Source organism: Leucoraja erinacea, chromosome 6 (genome assembly GCF_028641065.1).
Source record: "Leucoraja erinacea ecotype New England chromosome 6, Leri_hhj_1, whole genome shotgun sequence".
In the NCBI taxonomy this organism is placed as follows: domain Eukaryota; kingdom Metazoa; phylum Chordata; class Chondrichthyes; order Rajiformes; family Rajidae; genus Leucoraja; species Leucoraja erinaceus.
The window spans coordinates 43,131,041-43,153,438 of NC_073382.1; the positions used below are offsets into that span (position 1 = coordinate 43,131,041).

The 22,398-nt window shown below is 41.1% G+C and overlaps 2 protein-coding genes across 4 annotated transcripts in view; one reads left to right on the plus strand and one right to left on the minus strand.

Annotated features, from left to right (window-relative positions):
* Positions 1-22,398, minus strand: part of nbeaa (neurobeachin a) — a 534,111-nt gene that overhangs the window by 156,190 nt on the left and 355,523 nt on the right. For all 3 annotated transcript variants that reach the window (XM_055636835.1, XM_055636837.1, XM_055636834.1), the window contains one exon: positions 19,383-19,519. In XM_055636835.1, coding sequence (XP_055492810.1) covers positions 19,383-19,519 — 137 coding nt within the window. The remainder of the gene's footprint in view (positions 1-19,382; positions 19,520-22,398) is intronic.
* On the plus strand, positions 13,805-16,143 carry mab21l1 (mab-21-like 1). The gene has a single exon (XM_055636838.1). The coding sequence runs from the start codon at positions 14,540-14,542 to the stop codon at positions 15,617-15,619; it is 1,080 nt and encodes a 359-aa protein (XP_055492813.1). The 5' UTR covers positions 13,805-14,539; the 3' UTR covers positions 15,620-16,143.

A 22,398-nucleotide genomic window follows, 5' to 3' on the forward strand; every position in this document is an offset into this window, starting at 1 on the left:
TGGCAGTTTCAGAACACCAATTCTGTCAGTTTACTCTGACATAGCCCCTCACAAGGAGTCAGTTATTCAGGGCAATGCTTGCACAGAAGTTCTGGACTTTGCCTCCAGTTAAACAGGTAAACCTTTATATAGGATGTCAGAATTTGCCAACAAGATGGATTCCTCAGCAATTACACTGGAGAATCGGTTCTTGAATTCTGCACCATGTTAGGCTACATTAGAGCAGAGGAGAGGGGAGGTTACATTATTTTAAAAGCATTAAACAAATCCAAAGTAACTAAAAATATTTACAAGCATTTTTAAATCTATTCAGATATATATTTTAATTTAACGTTATTTCACTTTTAAAAATGTATTTAAGTTTTAGTTTTTTTTTTAATATATCTGAACAGGAGAGGAAAATTTAATATCGATCATAAGACATGGGAGCAGAATTAGGCTACTCGACCGATCGATGATCATGGTTAATCTATTTTTCACTCCCATTTTCCTGCCTTCTCCCCGTAACCCTTGAAGCCCTCACAGCTTTTTTTTTACTGGAAGTATATAGATCTCCGTTTTTAAACACATTGACCAGGTTTCAACCACACTCTGGGTTGAGAATTCTAAAGTTTCATCACCTTCTGAATAAAGACTTTAGCCTAAATCATAGCTGTTTCTAGGTAAGAAAGTCCGAACTGTGCGCAATGTTCCAGGTCCAGTCTCAGCAAGGCTTCCCCCTGGGACGTCATCGACACGGAAGCTGCCCTTCTGCTGGTTTGATTCACCTCACACAGTACCGAGGCCACTATGGTCCTATATAGACAACATAGTGTATGTTGTCCAGACCCAAAATGTCACATACCCACATCCTCCAGGGATGTTGCCCGAACCACTGAGTTACTCCAGCACTTTGTTTTCTTAATACTATGTTGTCAACATATAGTAGATAATATAGTATCTTGTATACTATATATATGTGTGTGTGCGTGTGCGTGTGTGTGTGTGTGGAGACATATATATCGTAGACAACATACAGTATATGCGTGTGTGTTTGCAGACTACTAAAGTATATGTTGTCTACTCTATGTATATACTACACTAAGTGGGACCCGTTGGGTCCCAGCATCACACGGGAGGGCTGCTCACCAACGCAATATTCCACCTCCACCAATTCCAATACTGTTCGCCAGTGGGGGGGGGGGTCTATTGCGCTAGTATGGGTGTTGCGGGCTGAAGGTACTGGTTTCCAGAGGGCTAGTATAGACATTGTGGGCCGTATGGATGCTTGGGCAGGCATCCAACTGTTGCAACGATTTTAAAAGCCAAGCCAAGGCAAACAATTGGGCTGCAGACACCCGACAACCAAAATTCATTTTGTGAACACAAACTTGTTAAAAAGGCGAGGCAAACAATTGAGCTGCAGACACCCGACAACCAAAATTCATTTTGTGAACACAAACTTGTTAAAAAGAAGAGGCAAACAATTGGGCTGCAGACACCCAACACCAAAATTCATCTTGTGAGCACAAACTTGTCAAAAAGGCGAGGCAAACAATTGGGCTGCAGACACCTGATAACCAAAATTCATTTTGTGAACACAAACTTATTAAAAAGGGCTGCATCCACTTTACAGCCGCATCGAGGGGACTCACCGTGGAGTAGACGTGCGTTCAGTGTTATTCACAGCTCAGAGAGCCGTGACTTTCTCGCTTCCTGGTCTGGCAGAGACTGAGTGAGGCGCAACACTTCCTGGTTTTATAGTCACTCCCCCTGCCGCCAGCGGGGGCAGCAGAGTGAATGGGGAATTTTATAAAAACATTAATATCTCTCTAATTTTTCATCGACGGAAAAAATCCTCCACACTCACACGGCGGAGGGGGGCTCTGAGCGAGGTGGCCAAAAATGACGGCCGTAGGTGGCGGCGTTCTCTCGGAAATCGCAGCACAGTCGGCCAAAAGCGGTCAAGATCAGAGATTTAGTAATATACTAGACCAAGTGCAGACCCGTTGGGTCTGCTCCCCCAATGGTGTGATCCCCCAACCCAATATTCCACCATGAACCCGTCTCCTCCAATGGAACTGAAGCCGTTCTCAAAAGTAAGATTCCAGCACTGCCCTGCCTCTTTAAAAAAAAATGCAATGGCACCTCCCCTGCCTGCTGCAGCAGTGAAAAGTTCAGTGTTCCTGTTTCGAAGTGTGTTGGAACTTTGTTTCGAAGTGTGTTGGAAGCTGACATGTAAATGGAGAAGCCTGTTTATTTGTGAAATACTTGGGGGTGGGGGAGGGGGGAGAAGGATTTGATTAAAAACGTGTACTTCAACACGACGAAATGAAATGAGGAGCGGATACTTAGAAAGAGAAGCGAAATCTCTACCGAAATGGAAAATATCTCGGAGATTGAGCGTCTGGATTGGGCGTGGCAATGAATCAAAGGAAGAAATGCAGCCGGCAGCCGTACATGCAAATGAATCCATTCCGATTGGACATCTGCGAGCATCGGCCATTCCGTTTGGACATCTGCGAGTATCGGGCACGAATCGAAAGGCAGGAAGGGCGCCGGTCGGCAGTCGGTCGGATGGGGCCAGAGTTTTAAATGTATATATAGATAGATAGATAGATAGATAGATAGATAGATAGATAGATAGATAGATAGATAGATAGATAGATAATATACAGTTTGTGTGTATTGTTCACTAAGACATATGTTGTCTACTATATATGTACGTTGTCTACTATAATATATGTTGTCCATTATATGTGCTGCCTAATATAGTACTATATGTGCTGCCTAATATAGTACTAGTTCTGTACTAATATGTGTTGTCTGCTATAGCAGATGCATACTATATATCTTATATATATTTAGAAATATATTGTTTGTTTGTGCATGTTTGTGTGTTGTTTACTAAACAATTCAATGGTTCCTTTATTATCACGTGTACCAAGGTAACTTCATTTTTTGCATACAGATCAGTAAGATTATTGCCAGACACAAGTACAAAGCACATAATGTATAGAAACAGCCCACAACGTCTATATGCAAGAGTCGCCAGGTTTTGGCAACATTTTACAGTCCCAGCTGCAGGTGCCTAAAAAGGCCCATTGCAGCCATCGCCTTCATCCGGTCGTCCTGCAAACCGACGTCCTTCTCCTCACCCGGCCATCTTCAACATCCAGGCACTGACCTTGAGGCTGCAGAAGATAAGCCCTCAGTACCTTCTTACCAGCACTATGTCCAGTGTCCATCGCTGCTGCCATCTCCCTCAAGTTCCTCTCCGGTTCCCGGTCTTGAGAGCGAGCAGGGGCCAGGCTCGGCAGCTTCCCTCTCCCAGTGCTGTGGTGGGGGAGCCAGACCTGCTGTCGGGGCATGGCCACAGCTCGTTGGCACCTTCAGCAGCTTCTATCTACTATAGTATATGTTGCCCAATATAGTATATGCTGCCTAATAGAATATATGTTGCCTACTCTATGTAAATGTTATCTACTGTAGCCAAACAGCATCCCAGTTGTGGTACTGAACTATAGCACTCTACAACAAGCCCCATCTCTTGCTAAACTAATCCAGTGTGGTTACATCACTGATGTCTATCAAACAATGTGGAAAATTGTCCAGGAATACCCTGTTCATAAAACCTAGAATAAATCCAATCCGCCGAAGCAACCTCTTCTCAATCATCAGTAAACTGATGGAAGCTGTCATCAACAGGGCTATCAGTGGCATTTACTAATAAACCGCGCATCAATTAGCACCAATACAGTTGGATTTTGCCAGCATCACTCACCTCTGGGCTTGCTCCAAGCAAGGATCAAAGAGCTGAATTCCAGAAGTAAAGTGAGGGTGATGTCAGGGCAGCAATTAACAGTGTGGCATCAAGGTGCCCTGGTAACATTGAAAACAAAGGGAACATGCTCCCATGGTGGAGTTAGATCTTGCACAAAGGAGATTGGTTGTGATTGTCAGAGACATTCAGGACAACACTGGAGGAGTTCCAAAGGACATTCCCTCACACTCCAACTATTTCAGAAGATTCATCCATGGCATTCCATCCGTCCTAAGGTTAGAAATGGGGATATCCATTGATGAGTACACGTGTAATAGACAGAAAATGCTAGAGTAACTCAGGCAGCATCTCTGCAGGGAAGGAATGGGTGAAGTTTGGGCCTACAGACCAATCTTCTTGCACAATGTTACATTCCTTTGCAACTTTTCAGCAAATCATGCTACCTATGTCAGCTTGCAACAAGGTGTAGACACCATTCTGACATGGGTTGATAAGTGGCAGGTAACATTTACGTTACAATATGACCATCTTCAGCCTCAAAGAATCTAGGATTAGGTTTATTATTATCATGCATACTAAGGTACTGTGAAAAGCTTTGTTTTGCATGCTATCCACACAGATCAGATAATACTATGCATAAATACAATCGTCAAACCCAAGTGCGATGGGTAGAGCAAAAGGAAAGATGCCGAGTGCAGAATATAGTTCTCAGCATTGTAGCACGTTAGTTCCATAGGAAAAGTCCAATGTCAGCAATGTGGTAGAGGTGAATCGGACAGTATCCTAGTTTATGGAAGGGCCGTTCAGAAGCCTGTTCTGGTCAGGGAATGAGCTGTTCCTGAGTCTGGTGGTGTGTGGTTTCTGTTAAAATCCTATTTAAAATGTTTTAACCTCAACCCTCAAATATCTCCACTTGACCTATCCTGGAGGTTTAAAATTGTCCCTTTCATTTTTACAATAAGTTTTAAACTTGAGATATTTTTGGATTAGAAAAGTAGGCACTGTTGAACTTTTTTTGCTTTATTTAAACAACTTAATTAATATTTTTTTAATTACTGGATAGAATTCCTCACTCAAATATCTTTTGAAAAAAAATGCACATAGTTGATAATATTGAGATAATTCATGGTTAATTCAAAGATGTTAAATCAAATGCAGATCCCCTATGATGCTAATAACTTCCTTGGAATTCATGTATTTTTGAAAAACAGTTCCTGTTACATTGGGAAAATATTGGTGCAAATTTTATAAACATCATAAAACATTGGGGTGGAGAGGTAGTGGTTAAATTATGGAGCTGGTAATCCAGAGGCCAAAGTTCAAATTCCACAATGGCAGCCGTAGAACTAAATTCAGTTAATATTCTGGCATTGAAAGAAAACCTAGCCATGAGTGTAGATGACCTCAAGAATCTTTCAGGTTCACTGATGTCCTTTAGGGAGAAGATCTTACGTGTGACTTTAGACCCAACAAAGTGATTGGCTGTGCTAAATCCTCCGAAGTGAACTTGCAAGTCAACAGTTCAAGAGCAATTAAGAATGGACAATAAATATCTGCTTTTTCAGCAAGGATCAAATCCTAAAAATAATAATTTAAAAAAAGTATCAACCTCAAGACATAATGCTGTGTGCATTTAATGTGACTTCTGTGAAATAGTTAATCCTAATTGGAGCAATGAATATAGCAAGATATTGCAAATTCAATCCATTAATCCGTTGCAACTGTGGGAATTCTTAAAACAAAAGGCAGTGGCAATTACTTTGTCCTCATTTCTGGAAATGGCTTTGTACTGGAAGTGAAGTGCTGGGGCTTGCTTTTACAGAGGCCCGAGATCGTTGGAGCGAGTGGAGGAGGGTCAGGGCGGTGAGTATATAAATCGAGCGCGGGGCTTGCTTTTACAGAGGCCCGAGATTGTTGGAGTGAGTGGAGGAGGGTCAGGGCCCGAAATCTGTAACGTTCCACACTCCATAGAGAGGGTTCTGGTGGAAGCCGCTGATTGGTGGAAGCAGACTAGAGGAAGCAGCTGATTGGGTGCAACCTCAGTTTAGCATTTCTGCTTTCTGGTGAAAGGTACAGTGCTTTAGTAAAGGTACAGTGAGCCAAGGGTACAGTGGACTAAAGGTACAGTGAGCCAAGGGTACAGTGGACTAAAGGTACAGTGAGCCAAGGATACAGTGGACTAAAGGTACAGTGCTTTAGTAAAGGTACAGTGAGCTAAGGGTACAGTGCTTTAGTAAAGGTACAGTGCTTTTTGTTTACATAATAAAGGTGCAGTTTAAAGGTCAAGAGGTAGCAGCTGTTGTGAGTCAGATACCTGCTGATTTCTCCCAGCAGTTTCTATTGTATTATACTTGTATCGGATTCAGGGTAAGGCGGGAGAATGACAGCCAGAGCAGTGTACTGTTCAGGATGTCAGATGTGGGAGGTCATGGTGTCGGATGGCCCTCCAGATGTCCACATCTGCACCAGGTGCAGCGAGATGGGGCTCCTAAGGGACCGTATTAGGATCCTGGAGCAGCAGTTCGATGACCTCTGTCTGATCAGGGAGAGTAAGGAGGTCATAGAGGGGAGTTATAGGGAGGTGGTCACTCCAAAACCACGGGAGAGGGACATGTGGGTCACGCTAAGGAAGGGCAAGGGGCAGAGGCAGGGACGAGTGAGTACTCCAATGTCGGTACGCCTTGCAAATAAGTACTCCTGTTTGAGTGCGGATGGGGGTGACAGCCTGCCCGGGGGTAGCGAGAGCGGACGGGCCTCCAGCACAGAGACCGGCCCTGCTGCTCCTGAAGGTAGGGACAAAAAGAAGAGGGCAATAGTAATTGGGGACTCTATTGTTAGGAGGTCGGATAGGCAATTCTGTGGACGCAGTCGGGAGACCAGGATGGTGGTCTGCCTCCCTGGTGCCAAGGTCTCGGACGTGTCTCAACGCGTCCAAGATATCCTGAAATCAGAGGGAGAGGAGCCTGAGGTCGTGGTACATATAGGTACCAATGACATAGGTAAAAAAAGGGAAGAGGTCCTGAAGGGAGGATTTAGGGAGTTGGGAGGAGAGTTAAGGAAAAGGACCAAAAAGGTAACAATCTCAGGATTACTGCCTGTGCCACGCGACAGAGAGAGTAGGAATGGAGCGAGGTGGAGGATAAATGCGTGGCTGAAAGACTGGTGCAGAGGACAGGGATTCAAGTTTCTGGATCATTGGGACTTTTTTTGGGGAAGGTGGGACCTGTACAGAAAGGATGGGTTGCATTTGAACCCGAGGGGGACCAATATCATGGCGGGGAAATTTGCAAAGGCTACTGGGGAGACTTTAAACTAGAATGGTTGGGGCGAGGGACTCAAATAGAGAAAGCTAGTAGACAGAATGGGAGGCAGGAAGCAGAAAAGGGAAGCACTCGGGCACAAGAGGAGAAAGAAAAAAATGGAAATAAACAGAGAATAAGAGGCGGGGGGGTTTCTTAAATGTGCATATTTTTATGCTAGGAGCATTGTAAGAAAGGTGGATGAGCTTAGAGTCTGGATAGACACCTGGAAGTATGATGTTGTGACGATCAGTGAAACATGGTTGCAGGAGGGCTGTGATTGGAAACTAAATATTCCAGGATTTCGTTGCTTCAGGTGTGATAGAATTGGAGGGGCAAGAGGTGGAGGTGTTGCATTACTAGTCAGGGAAGATATTACAGCAGTGCATTGGCAGGATAGATTGGAGGGCTCATCTAGGGAGGCTATTTGGGTGGAACTGAGAAGTGGGAAAGGTGTAGCAACACTTATAGGGGTGTATTATAGACCGCCAAATGGGGATCGAGAATTGGAAGAGCAAATATGTAAGGAGATAGCAGATATTAGTAGTAAGCACAAAGTAGTGATTGTGGGAGATTTCAACTTTCCACACATAGACTGGGAAACACATTCGGTAAATGGGCTGGATGGTTTGGAGTTTGTAAAATGTGTGCAGGATAGTTTTTTGCAGCAATACATAGAGGTACCTACTAGAGGAGGGGCAGTGTTGGACCTCCTGTTTGGAAATGAGATGGGACAGGTGGCGGAGGTATGCGTTGGGGAGCACTTCGGGTCCAGTGATCACAATACCATTAGTTTCAATATAATTATGGAGAGGGTCAGAACTGGACCCAGGGTTGAGATTTTTGATTGGAGAAAGGCTAACTTTGATGAGATGCGAAATGATTTAAAAGGAGTGAACTGGGACATTTTGTTTTATGGGAAGGATGTAGAAGAGAAATGGAAGACATTAAAAGGGGACATTTTAAGAGTACAGAATCTTTATGTTCCTGTTCGGTTGAAAGGAAACAGTAAAATTTTCAAGGGAAATTGGACATCTTGTTCGGAAAAAGAGGGAGATCTACAATAATTATAGGCAGCATGAAGTAAATGAGGTGCTTGAGAAGTATAAGGAATGTAAAAAGAATCTTAAGAAAGAAATTAGAAAAGCTAAAAGACATGAGGTTGCTTTGGCAAGTAAGGTGAAAGTAAATCCAAAGGGTTTCTACAGCTATATTAATAGCAAAAGGATAACGAGGGATAAAATTGGTCCATTGGAGAGACAGAGTGGACAGTTATCTGCAGAGCCAAAAGAGATGGGGCAGATATTTAACAATTTATTTTCTTCGGTATTCACCAAGGAGAAGGATATTGAATTATGTGAGGTAAGGGAAACTAGTAGAGTAGCTATGGATACTATGAGTTTCAAAGTAAAATTACTGACACTTTTGAAAAATATAAAAGTGGATAAGTCTCCAGGTCCTGACAGGATATTCCCTAGGACATTGAGGGAAGTTAGTGTAGAAATAGCCGGGGCTATGACAGAAATATTTCAAATGTCATTAGAAACGGGAATAGTCCCCGAGGATTGGCGTACTGCGCATGTTGTTCCATTGTTTAAACAGGGTTCTAAGAGTAAACCTAGCAATTATAGGCCTGTTAGTTTGACTTCAGTGGTGGGCAAATTAATGGAAAAGATACTTAGAGATAATATATATAAGCATCTGGATAAACAGGGTCTGATTAGGAACAGTCAGCATGGATTTGTGCCTGGAAGGTCATGTTTGACTAATCTTCTTGACTTTTTTGAAGAGGTTACTAGGGAAATTGACGAGGGTAAAGCAGTGAATGTTGTCTATATGGACTTTAGTAAGGCCTTTGACAAGGTTCCTCATGGAAGGTTGGTTAAGAAGGTTCAACTGTTGGGTATAAATGCAGTAGTAGCAAGATGGCTGAATGGGAAAAGCCAGAGGGTAATGGTGGATGGTTGTTTGTCGGGTTGGAGGCAGGTGACTAGTGGGGTGCCTCAGGGATCGGTGTTGGGTCCTTTGTTGTTTGTCATGTACATCAATGATCTGGATGAAGGTGTGGTAAATTGAATTAATAAGTATGCAGATGATACCAAGATAGGGGGTGTTGTGGATAATGAAGAGGATTTCCAAAGTCTACAGAGTGATTTAGGCCATTTGGAAGAATGGGCTGAAAGATGGCAGATGGAGTTTAATGCTGATAAATGAGGTGCTACACCTTGGCAGGACAAATCAAAATAGGACGTACATGGTAAATGGTAGGGAATTGAAGAATACAGATGAACAGAGGGATCTGGGAATAACTGTGCATAATTCCTTGAAGGTGGAATCTCATATAGATAGGGTGGTAAAGAAAGCTTTTGTATGCTAGCCTTTATAAATCAGAGCATTGAGTATAGAAGCTGGGATGTAATGTTAAAATTGTACAAGGCATTGGTGAGACCAAATCTGGAGTATGGTGTACAATTTTGGTCGTCCAATTATAGGAAGGATGTCAACAAAATAGAGAGAGTACAGAGGAGATTTACTAGAATGTTGCCTGGGCTTCAACAACTAAATTACAGAGAAAGGTTGAATAAGTTAGGTCTTTATTCTCTGGAGCGCAGAAGGTTAAGGGGGGACTTGATAGAGGTCTTTAATATGATGAGAGGAATAGACAGAGTTGATGTGGATCAGCTTTTCCCTTTGAGATTAGGGAAGATTCAAACAAGAGGACATGACATGAGAATTAAGGGACAGAAGTTTAGGGGTAACATGAGGGGGAACTTCTTTACTCAGAGAGTGGTAGCGGTGTGGAATGAGCTTCCAGTGGAAGTGGTGGAGGCAGGTTCGTTGGTATCATTTAAAAATAAATTGGATAGGCATATGAATGAGAAGGGAATGGAGGGTTATGGTATGAGTGCAGGCAGGTGGAACTAAGGGAAAAAAGATGTTCGGCACGGACTTGTAGGGCCGAGATGGCCTGTTTCCGTGCTGTAATTGTTATATGGTTATATGGTTATAAGTGGTCAATTCCAAAAGTCCAAACCACGACCTTTCTTCAGATTTGAAAAGAATAGACATTTCATGTGCATAAGATGTCATGTCAATACATACTCATGAAGAGATTTTTTTTGTTTCCCCCAGGGGAGAAACGAAAGAAAACAAAATACATATTTCTTTCTTTTGTTTGATCTGCTGCATTTGCCCCAGTAAATGAATCAGGTGGAGTGCATTTACACTGTAGTTTGCAACTCAAACCTGTTTTTTTTTACATGTACCAGTAGCTTAATTTCTCTCATTTCTAGTAACTAATGCATTCCTTCCTCTACCTCACCCTAGTTCGCCTACTAGTTCCACTGTTCACATCCTTGTATCCTTGTCATTAGCACATCTATTCCAGCCAACGATGGGCCATTATGGACTCCATCCTTCCTGTCCAATCTGTTACCAGCCCTTTTTGTTCTGGCCTTCTCTATCTTTCAATGTGAAGAAGGGTTCTGATCCAAAACATCACCCATTCCTTTTCTCCAGAGATGCTACCTGACCCGCTGAGTGACTACTGCATTTTGTGTCTATCTTTGTTCTTATGTTTGCCGTGTTCACAATATAGAAAACAATATGTAAAACTGGAACTTAATCTGTTATGATGTTGAAGGAGGATTGTTAATGTGCCTCAAGAACATGATGCCAAAGTTGATACCAAAGATTCATTTATCTCCTCAGCTGAAGATTTTAAGTCATGACATTTGTTTCAAAGACATATGTGTTTGCATGGAAGATAGCTTGGGTACTACATTTTAAAATGACTATATTGTGCATTTTTTTAAAGGTCAATACTTACAGTATTGAGCATATTTTACATGTAAGGATGTAGGAAATTACTCCATATTAAGGAACTGATCATGTAATGATTGAACGTGCACCATATTGATATCATTGCAATAGCTCAATGCTAGAGATACAGTAAATAGCTCTCTGAATATCACACACACAAGTTATTATTCAGTGGATGGGCATCTAGAACACAAAAAATTAAAGCTAATTATATTTTCACTTTTACATTAGGATTAACCAACAAACCATTATTTCAAATGAGACAACATACCTGTTTGTTCTAACAGCCAAGGTATCCCTGGCTAAATACACCCTTCTAAAACCTGAATTGGTACTTTTATACTTTAAGTGTAAAAAATATTTTACTGACTTATTTTTCTATGAACTGGGTGGGTTAGGTCGAATAGATCTTGTGATTAACATAGCTGATAATCAATCATATAACAATACCAGTGAAACACTGCCCTGGTGGCTAATAAACTGCAAGTATTTAAAACCAATTGCATCATTATTTTTAACAATAGAGCACAAAGTAGTTTTTTAAATTTTAAATCTAACAATGTTCTGGTGATTTACTTCAATTCCTATGATGATAGACGCAATCTGAAATTAATTATAGTATGATTCAGCAACTGGTCCAAGTGACAAGATAGCTCGGCTAATAAAAGCTATTTTTAGATTGATACATTGAAAAGAGTCAAGAATTTCTATTGAGTATTTACAGGTTCGAGCAACATTTGACAATTTTCAGGCAATCACAGGTCAATCTTTTTTCTCATGGGGTCCCAAAGCTGAAAAAATGCAGGAATAGGAAATATATTTCTAAAATAAGATGTGCATGGCCACATTAATGAGAAGCTGGAATTATTCAAAATTTGAACTTGAGGGAAAAGGATAGTCTAAAAAACAGGAAAATAGCACATGGGACAGAGATTAAAAATGGCAGAAAGGGAACAAGCTGAAGCAATCTGATTTTTTTTTCAGAACGGTTTTTGTTACATCTTTTTATCCTTTTGAACATAACAACACGCATGTTGAAAGCTTACGGTTTGGCCGTACGGGAGAGACTGAAATGTCTCTGAATCTGACAGCAATGATTACTGAACATGATAACAAACACAACACTGGCCATTTTTCCATAGATGTATATTTTCTTTAATCACTTTCTTGACTTTTCCTGTTGATAGAAAATGAAATGTCTGCTATCCTATTCCATCTTTCACTGTCTAAGCACTGCCTCTTAACAAATTGAATCAAACATGTTTACAAACCAGCTACATTTCTATAAACAGAGCATGATGCACATTTTAATATTTACAGTGTGTGTGTGTGTGTGTGTGTGGGGGGGGGGGGGGGGCAAGGCAACAGATCAATATTACAGGTTATACTGTATTTACAGAGATAGCTAAATTCACTGAATTCAATGTCAAGAAGTAAGACTTTTCCAGCAATTTCACTAAAATGGTGCACATTATGGTAAAATTCTACCTCAAATTCTAAAACGATCTAAAAGGTATTCTGAGAATGTAATTCGTATTAGTTATCGTTTAATCGGTCTTTCCATCGACTTAGTCATAAATCTTTTTAAAAAAAACAGGAGCGGTTAAAAAAGTGACATGATCGTAGGGCATTGATGCCTATAACTTAATTTTCAAGTGTTTTATTTCACTTAGATTGTACCAGTCAAACTAACCAATGCCAATATTGCATTGACCCGATATGTATATTTGATAATCGAGCGCTCTCATTCGGCTTGGAATAAAACCTAATTTTACTTTTAACAATATTCAACACGCGACCTTTTATCAAATAACTACTCTTACAATTAAAAAATCAACCGTAAATGGTATTCAAATGATTGTTCTCCAAGCCCGTCGAATGATAAATTATATTTTCAATTAATACGATGTGTTATTCTGTGATATCCACCAATACCATATAATGGGCAAGGTTAATACAAACAGTAAAACATAATTTATGAATTATGTTTTGACCAAACCAAGCGTTCCCGCTAACGAAGTTCCTAGCCCGTAAAACGTTTATTCCTGCATTTAAATAGCCCCACAAGACCGACAAAATGTTGTTAACAGCACCGCCAGCGGATGTCCTGAATTGAGACGCAAGAAACTGCAGATGCTGGAATTGGATCCTTGAATTGATCTACAATCTACACATTCACCAATCTGGGCCATTCGCCCACTCAGTCCACGTCAACGATGGTGAGTTTTCAGCATCAATGTATATTCATTTGCGATACCTCTCGCCACAAAACAGGTCACGGTTGGTTTACGAAACGTGACATCCCCAGTATAGCAACCCCCCGTTTCGGTGCTGCATAATGATGTATTTTTATCGCCCCGCTAGCATTGCCCGGTTGAGGGCAGTGGCAGACGGGGGCTCTCGCCGCACTAAACAGCAACTCTCCAATTGCTAGAACTCCGGAAAATGGCATCGCCAGCAACAAACCCGCCCCGGGAGTTTCCGTAAATCCGAAAGCCATTATAATTTGAAGAAAGCATCTAGCACGAATCAATCATTCAAAAATAAACCCATTACACACAGGCGTTAAAGTTCCGTTATGCGTTAAAGTTAATTTGTTTTAAAATCAATTTGGCTATCACTAAGGTTTTTTTTAAAGAACATTCAATTTTTAGTACTTTCAAAATACAATATTCCGTAAACGTATTTTTGTTTATTAAAATGTAATTCGTTGTTATTCTTTTGATGCATGGAACATCTCTGATGGTGAGAACTACACTTCAAAAAAACAGCTATACCCGTACATCTTAAACCCTTCTAAAGCTGGATTTGAGCTGTTAATCTGACAATCAAATGAAGAGCCCGATGAAACCGGTCTTTCTTCTTTGAAAGTGACGAGAACGCGCAGCCACAACAACGCATTAGCACCTGCCTATACAAACACAACACTTCATAACTGTAAACACTGCCCTATCTAATAGAATGAGAGGGGTAACAAACAGATAAACTAGCGATCAAATATCGCATCTATTTATATATTACCAAACGGTTCCTTGTCCAATAATATCTACAACATAACACAAATTCACACACACACACAAATTGCAAGTATTCCTCTGACAATCCGATTGCGCTTTTTTTTCAACACCCTCTTTTGGGCTCAGTCACCGACTTTGAGTTTCTTCTAAATGCTAGGATTAATTAGCTCTATTTAGTGGCGGGCAATGACGAGCACAAGAGCGATTGGATACCGACGCCCGGCCCTGCCTTATATTTTACACTCCAAGGAGCATCTATGCTTCTCCAAACTGATCGGCAGCTTTGGAAGCGCAGGCTGGGCTGCACTTGATCTGTTTCTTGACAAAAGAGAGAGAGGGGGGTAGAGAGAGAGAGAGAGGAGAGAGGAGAGGGAGGAGAGAGAGGAGAGAGAGAACACAAACAAGTTTGGCTTGTGCTGATAGCATTTGCTACCGTCCAAATTTAATGAACCCCATTCTCTAGCGATTCGCGATTTTGAAGTTATTTTTCTTTGGTGTTATTGCGGCCTCGAGCTTTCCTTTTTGTTTCTGAAAGAAATATTTATTTTTTTCTTAAGTTGGCGCCTGTTAAAGCGGCCGCATTGGATCCGTCAGGGTATTGCGAGACTCCGGTGTACAACCCGGATCTCTGCCCAAACATGATCGCTGCCCAAGCCAAGCTGGTATATCACCTGAACAAGTACTATAATGAGAAGTGTCAAGCTAGAAAAGCCGCAATAGCCAAGACTATCAGGGAAGTGTGCAAAGTAGTGTCAGACGTGCTGAAGGAAGTGGAAGTACAGGAGCCGCGCTTTATCAGCTCCTTGAACGAAATCGACGGCCGCTTCGAAGGGTTGGAGGTGATCGCGCCCAACGAGTTCGAGGTGGTGCTCTACCTGAATCAGATGGGGGTGTTCAACTTCGTGGACGATGGTTCCCTGCCTGGCTGCGCCGTGCTGAAGCTCAGCGACGGCCGCAAGAGGAGCATGTCTCTCTGGGTGGAATTCATCACGGCCTCGGGATACCTCTCGGCGCGGAAGATCCGCTCTCGATTCCAAACACTAGTAGCCCAGGCCGTGGACAAATGCAGCTACCGGGACGTGGTGAAAATGGTGGCGGACACCAGCGAGGTGAAACTCCGGATCAGGGACCGCTACATCGTGCAGATCACCCCGGCTTTCAAATGCACTGGGATTTGGCCCAGAAGTGCAGCGCACTGGCCTCTGCCCCACATCCCCTGGCCCGGACCGAACCGGGTAGCGGAGGTTAAAGCCGAAGGATTCAATTTACTCTCCAAAGAGTGTTACTCCCTGTCCGGCAAGCAGAGTTCGGCCGAGAGCGATGCCTGGGTCTTACAGTTCGCCGAGGCCGAGAACAGACTACTGTTAGGGGGTTGTCGGAAGAAATGTCTCTCTGTTCTCAAAACTTTGCGGGATCGCCACCTTGAACTGCCCGGGCAGCCCCTCAATAACTATCACATGAAAACACTCGTCTCCTACGAGTGTGAGAAACATCCCAGAGAATCGGACTGGGACGAGTCGTGTTTAGGAGATCGCCTAAACGGGATCCTACTGCAACTCATCTCCTGTCTTCAGTGTCGCAGATGTCCACATTATTTCTTACCCAACCTAGATTTATTTCAGGGCAAACCTCACACCTCTTTGGAAAACGCAGCCAAACAAACCTGGCGTCTGGCAAGAGAGATACTCACGAACCCCAAAAGCTTGGAAAAACTTTAAAAACTTGACATTTATACCATTCAAACTGTGAATTCCAATTCATGACATATTTAAATACCCCCGCATTTGTCGTTCAGTTGTGGCTATTGATGTTTGTGTACCGAGAATTCCCAGGCGAACAAGTTAACTGGTTCCATTTGTTTTGGATACGGCTGGACTGTTTTTTTTGCTAAAAGAAGATATTACCATCGAGGTATTTGTAGATGATATTATTGAAGTTTATTGCTATCGGATGTGTCTAATGGAAAGGTTTATACCTTGGCGTACGTGAGCCTTTCAGAGTTTGCTTGTTCATATCTTTATTACCCATTTCCATCCTGACTTGAAATGTTATTTAAACTATTTCCGAACGGAAATATGAACGTCGATTATACATAATGCTTGATTGTCGAAAACTGGAGAGAATATTGAAATTATGCACTTGAAAAACACTGGATTAAAACATTTTGTGACTAAGAGCATTTTGAAATTTCTGTTGCTGAAATATTTAATTTGAAGTTAATAAAGGAAACGATTAAAATCCTTACTGCCTGCAGTTTGTAATGGATTAAATCGCATATCTCATAATTGCAGGACAAGACTGTTAATACAAACGAATTTAACGACATACCAACATACTAACTTTAAATATTCAATGGGTGATAAAATATAAGAAACTCAGCAACATATAGCGAAAATATAGTCTGCAGAGATCTGTTATAACGTTTAAGTTAATTAATCTTTTTTGAAGTCGGCATTATGTTGAAACACAGTTGTGTTTCAAAAATTGACAGAAAGATGCACGAAAATCAAACTACGGAATAAAGTTATGATTTTTTTTAAAGTCCATGCTGTAAATACTCGGCAGATTTTAGACTGCGCGTTAACATTTCAGCTACATTTAAGTCAATGAAATGAAATCCAGTTATGCATCAACCATAGCGAGTTGCCAATTCCTTCTACCTCTGGAACAGAGCACGATTATATTTGTTTAATTAAATGTTACTAACGGTAAATTATATTTTAATTTAAAAGGTGTCAGAGCATTAAATACAATACCAGGCCTCTTTAAATAATTCGAAATGAGGCTTGGATAACGTCAATGCACAGATAACTTAAATTGAGCAAACACCGATATTGTCAACAGCATGTGAGAAAGTGGACTTAAAGGTTTTAATTTAGGCTAGCCATATGCATTATTTGTATATATTGCATCACATTAAAACACAGAAGAAAATGATTTCACGTGTTAAATATATTACACATCTGCATTCAGCTAATGAATGCCATTGTCTATCATACAAAAAAAAATTACAAACACCAAAGCAGGACGTATTTTAATTAGGCCTCTGTCACAGATAAAAAGTTAAGAGGGTGATATATATATTTTAAAATCAATTTATTCAGGACATTGTGTTTATACCTGCCTATAAACATACTCGAAACATATTGCAGAGAAATAACGGAATTGCTACGATACGTTTCAGAAAGCAGGGGCGGTTTAATGTACTAAAATAGAACAGGCGCCAGAACCAACCCATCCCAGCGGAATTCTGCGCAGTTTAATTTGTTTTTCAATAAATAATCAAAAGTAAGTATTTTTCTCAGTCATGTTTTGCTAAAAGGGCGGCAACAAAAGCGACCATTTGTCGCGTGTGGAACAGCGAATCCTTTTCTTTTGATTTCTCGTATTAGCCATCGGGCCCTGACACCATAACTAGGTTTCTGAATAAAATGCAGTATTTTAGAATGAAGTTTTTGAACAGATATACATACAATTTAATGATAATAACGCACAAACTAAGGTGACATGAATTAAGTTCGTAGCGGTACCACCAACGAATCAAAACATGCCATCATGCATGGCATAAATCTAATGTCAAGTTTTTGCCTAATAGTTCAAAATGCGTTATAAACGAAAGAGATCCAGTCAAGTTATTTATTTCACCATAGGTGACTTTAAATCTGTGGGTAGCATAGACTCGAAATTTCCTTTTTGGTTCAGCGTAAAAAAACGTCACCATGGCGCAAACAAAGTACTTATTCGAAAACAAACTTTGTTTTCTTTGATGGTTACGTTTTAATGAAATAGACATGGGCTGTATTATTAGTTGAACGTTAAGGATTTTTCTCCAAATTTACGCGTCCCAGACGTTGTAAAGCCAGCAAATAACACGGTGAAAATTAGAATAAGACCAGTGTCAAAATAAAATAGAAGGAAACACGTTATCGTTGAAGGTTAGCATTAAAGATAATGTCTAGTTATATTCTACAAGTGTAAAAACGGCCGATTGTTTGAAAATATTAAACTAAAATGCAAACTTGTAGCAAAATTCCAATTGCCATTATCAAACCGGCAGAAGATAAAAACAATTCATTTGCAGATTTTGCGAAATTGTAAATGTCTGACCTGCAGGTTTTAGGCGAGAAAGGAGGAAGAAACGAAACCTGGGACAAGGCCTAGCTTGCGTGATTTGAAAGAGATATTATCTCTTTTGTAAACCCGGATAGACTTGGGTTAAAGATCAAATCCAGTCTTTAGTTCTGCCGGTCTTATTCACTTAAGACTCATCAAAATGTATCGGCTACTTTAAATAAACGAGTCTCGAGAGATGTACAAATCAAATACTTTCTGACGTCCGTTTGTAGTACAGAATATCACACGCTGCTACGCATATACAACTTTTAGATTATTACCTGCGGTGTTTAGGTTTACATTTATTATTGTCACATGTATCTAGGTACAGTGAGAAACTTTGTTTTGCGTCCTATCCAAACAGATCAGACAATACTACACAAAAATACACCGAAGTAAAACCCAAGTACAATAAATAGAGCAAAGGGGGAGATACAGTGCCGAATATAGTCCTCAGCATTGTAGCGCAACAATTCCATAGCTAAAGTACAATATCCACAACGGGGCAGAGGTGAATCGGGCAGTATCCTAGTTTATGGAAGGACCATTCAGAAGCATTAAACAGGTGAGATCAATTAAATTTGTATTTTAAGCGAAGAAAGTTGCTGGTCCCAACCTAATATGGATTATTACATTCAGGAGCACCTATCAGCATTGTTCCCATTGTGAATGTGACAAACGAAAGTTAGCATTGCCTGCAATGTCATTTTAAAGATCTGGATGCAAAATGCTGATCGTTCAATTTTATTGCAGGAATAAATAGTTCTACTGGGTTGCTTGGGCCAATATATGTAACACCGAAGGTGTGGGAGTAAATGGGAGAATAATTTTCTCGCGTCACACTGACTATACAGAAACATTTTTTTGAAAATGCAGGCTATTTCTCTTCCCTGCTCCAACACAGTGTTGTAATTATAATATTACAAAAATATAGTTCGGCTAGTACCAAATTTACTTTAAGAACGTTATGAAAATGTGCGTAACTGCACCCCATTTACACTTTCTTTCTGAATCCGCTAAACATATGACTTTATAAAATCCAGTAACCACGTGATTGTCATTCAACTAACACGGGATTTCTCAGCAGGTCACATTACATTACTGGGGGAAACAACGTTAAATGTCATTTTCAAAATTGATTTGATATTCTTCCTGTAGCAAGTTATATTCCAATTTTCTGGGGGAAATTGTCACTTTCCGAGTGCAAACTACTGATTTAGCATTTAGTATCCAGCGTTACTTAACATAATCGAAGCAAGCGAAGACTAAACATGCTTTAATACACAATAGGAAAAGGACAGCATGATATTATGATACTATTGATACTATTACGATACTATTGCATCATGCAAATATTAAATGATTTACCTTTGGGTCGATTTTTTTAAATCCATGATCATCTTCGTCGACCTCGAAATAGATTTCAGTGGTAGTGATGGATAGGGTTCCTTTAGCAACTATCACCGGAGCCACTAGTTGGGCTGGGGTACTGAGAACAACGGGGCCTGTAAGTACAAGTGTAAATATTTACTCTCAGTGTAAATCTTGAGGGGACTGTGATTTCACATCGGACGTTTAAAATGGGACAATTTAATAAATTCGGTTTAAAAGGATCACCCGCGAACGCTTCAACATTCAAGGTCTCTACGGAGTATTAACATACACGGCAATACCAACGGAAGTAGGAAGGATTCTGGAATAGGAATCTGCTTTTAATAATTCCTGTCATCTCACTGTGCGGAAAATTGGTATTTTTCTTTAGCTGGTTCATGGGAGTTATCCAGCAAGATCCTGTGGATATAAACACTCCCATCTTATGACAATATGGTTTTTTTTTGAGAACCCCGCATTTACAATAAAGTAAAAATATTCAACGAATTTACACGCCTCAAAATAATGACAAAAAGTAGGACACCGGACCGAATTAAAACTTTAGGTGATATGTATAGTTCAGAATGCGTTTGCTTGTGTGTTAGTGTTCCTTTGTAGTTTCAGAGCGATATTTTTCACGCAAATATTTGGATTTTGCGGGCTATACTCGGCTTTTTTCTCCGCTTTCGGGGCTCTAATGCAATCACTATTAGATTTTTGGGCATCGGTCACATTTCTAATCCGTGTCACCTGACCGCCGTCACGTGAAATGCCATCATCTCGATCTTGAGCTTTCACTTGTATCCACATTATCCATCACATCTACCCACAAAGTAGCCAAACTAAAATCTTTAGGACTGGTATTTTCCATCGATCGCTGCACTGAAGCGGTACTTTAATCCCTCATCAATCTTAATCTGGGTTGCTCCACCAGTCCTGTTCGATATTGTTCCAAGATTACAAATGGATTTGGTTTGTATTCCCAAGACTCCCATCTTTTCTACTCAGAGAAAGCTTTGCGTGAACGTCGAAGTCCCGTGTTTACTCATTCTGAGCAGATTTTTTAGAATGTTTCATTTTTACATTTGTATTTATACAGCGAACTCTCTTATTATATAGTACCCCCAGTCGGAGCCCCAACGCTTGAAAAGGATACTGTGGCCTAGAGGGAATTGGAAAAACACCGGGACAATGCGAGGTTAATCCAGAACAGCCGAAAGAAAGGGATTACGTTTTAATCTCCCAGGGGATAGCAGCTTCATAATTAGAATCCAATATTACAATGTTTGCATTAAATAATACGCATACATGGACATATTAAGAGGTCTCAAAATAATTCAAACTGCTGGAGTTCCTTTTTAACCAGATATCTCTACACATGAACGTAGCACCGACTGAACCTTATTAGAATTTAGCTGTGAATTTACCGGATAATGGTAGCGACGCTGGTCTGATTTTACAGAAGGACGGATCTTTCAAACGCGGATGACAACCGCCTGACTGCAGCTGATACAGCCTCGCCAATCCCTTTGCCTCCTTCACGCTGATAAAATTCACTTGATTTTAAGCATTTGGATTATTTCAACATCGCATGTCTCAAACGCACACGTTTTTACTTGTAGCAAAATGAGGCATTAAAAACACAAGCACCCTCTTCATGTGCAAGCGAGTCTAACTCTGTCGATGATTGTTGCAAATAAGTAGGGAGTGGAGGAAATTGGCAAAGGCTTTTTATTGGTATGTACCACGATCATTTCAAACCTTTCTTCAAATTAGAATTAATTTTCAGATGTGTGTACAACACCTTGCACGTCTTCCCTTGATGTAAAATGATTGGGTTGTCTCGGTATAAGCGGCAGCCGGGCTCCTTGGTTGGACACCTGGTTGCCACCAGTATTCGCATTCGCCAGCTGTTTCACTGAACCAAACGGGCAGATTTGAAGTGCCCGGAATACAGATGTGAAATGACAGGGTAACTTTGGAGACATGTTTTTTCTTTAGGGGGTGGTGAGTGCGTGGAACGCGCTGCTGGGGTGGTGGTGGAGTTATTTACATTAGTGGCGTTAAAAGGCTTTTAGATAGGCACATGGATGTGCAGGGAATGGAGGGCACATGGTGCTAAAGTAACTCAGGGCGGTGAGGCAGTATCTCTGGAGAACATGGATAGGCGACGTTTCGGGTCGGGACCCTTCTTCAGTCTACCCCAAAGATCGCCTATCCATGTTTCGCTGGAGATGCTGTCTGACCTGCTGAGCTATTCCAGCGCTTTGTGTCCTTTTGTCTATTAACCAGCACCTGCGGTTCTTTGTTTCTACGTGTAATAGAGGGATAGAAACAGAGAAAATAGGTGCAGGATGGGGCCACTTGGCCCATCGAGCCAGCACCGTCATTCATTGCGATCATGGCTGATCATCCACAATCAGTAACTCGTGTCTGCCTTCTCCCCATGTCCGTTGATTCAGCTCACCCCTAGAGCTCTGTCAAACTATTTTAAATTCATCCAGTGAATTGGCCTCTACTGCCTTCTGTGGCGGAGAATTCCACAAATTCACAACTCTCTGGGTGAAAACGTTTTTTTTTCTCATCTCAGTTTTAAATGGCCTCCTCTTTATTCTTAGACGGTCCTTCCTCAAATTAGTGGACCAAAACTGCAGACAATACTCCAGATATGGTCTCACGATGGCCCTGTACAATTGAAGACGGACCATATGCTAAAGATATGGATAATATGCAGGCAGAGGAGATTGGAATAATTTGGCATCATGTTCGGCACCGATATTGTGTGCTGAATGGCCTGTTACTGGTCGTACAGTTCCGTGTTCTATGTTGTAAAAGGGGAAGTCTTTTACCAAATGACGTTCTGCAGTCGAGGAGCGAGCTACAAACAGGAAAACACAGCGCTAGAGGAACTCAGCGGGTCAGGTAGCATCTGGTTGGTACCAGGAACATCATCTGCCACAGTTCCACATTCGTTCCACAGTTGCTGCCTGACCCGCTGAGTTCCTCCAGCACT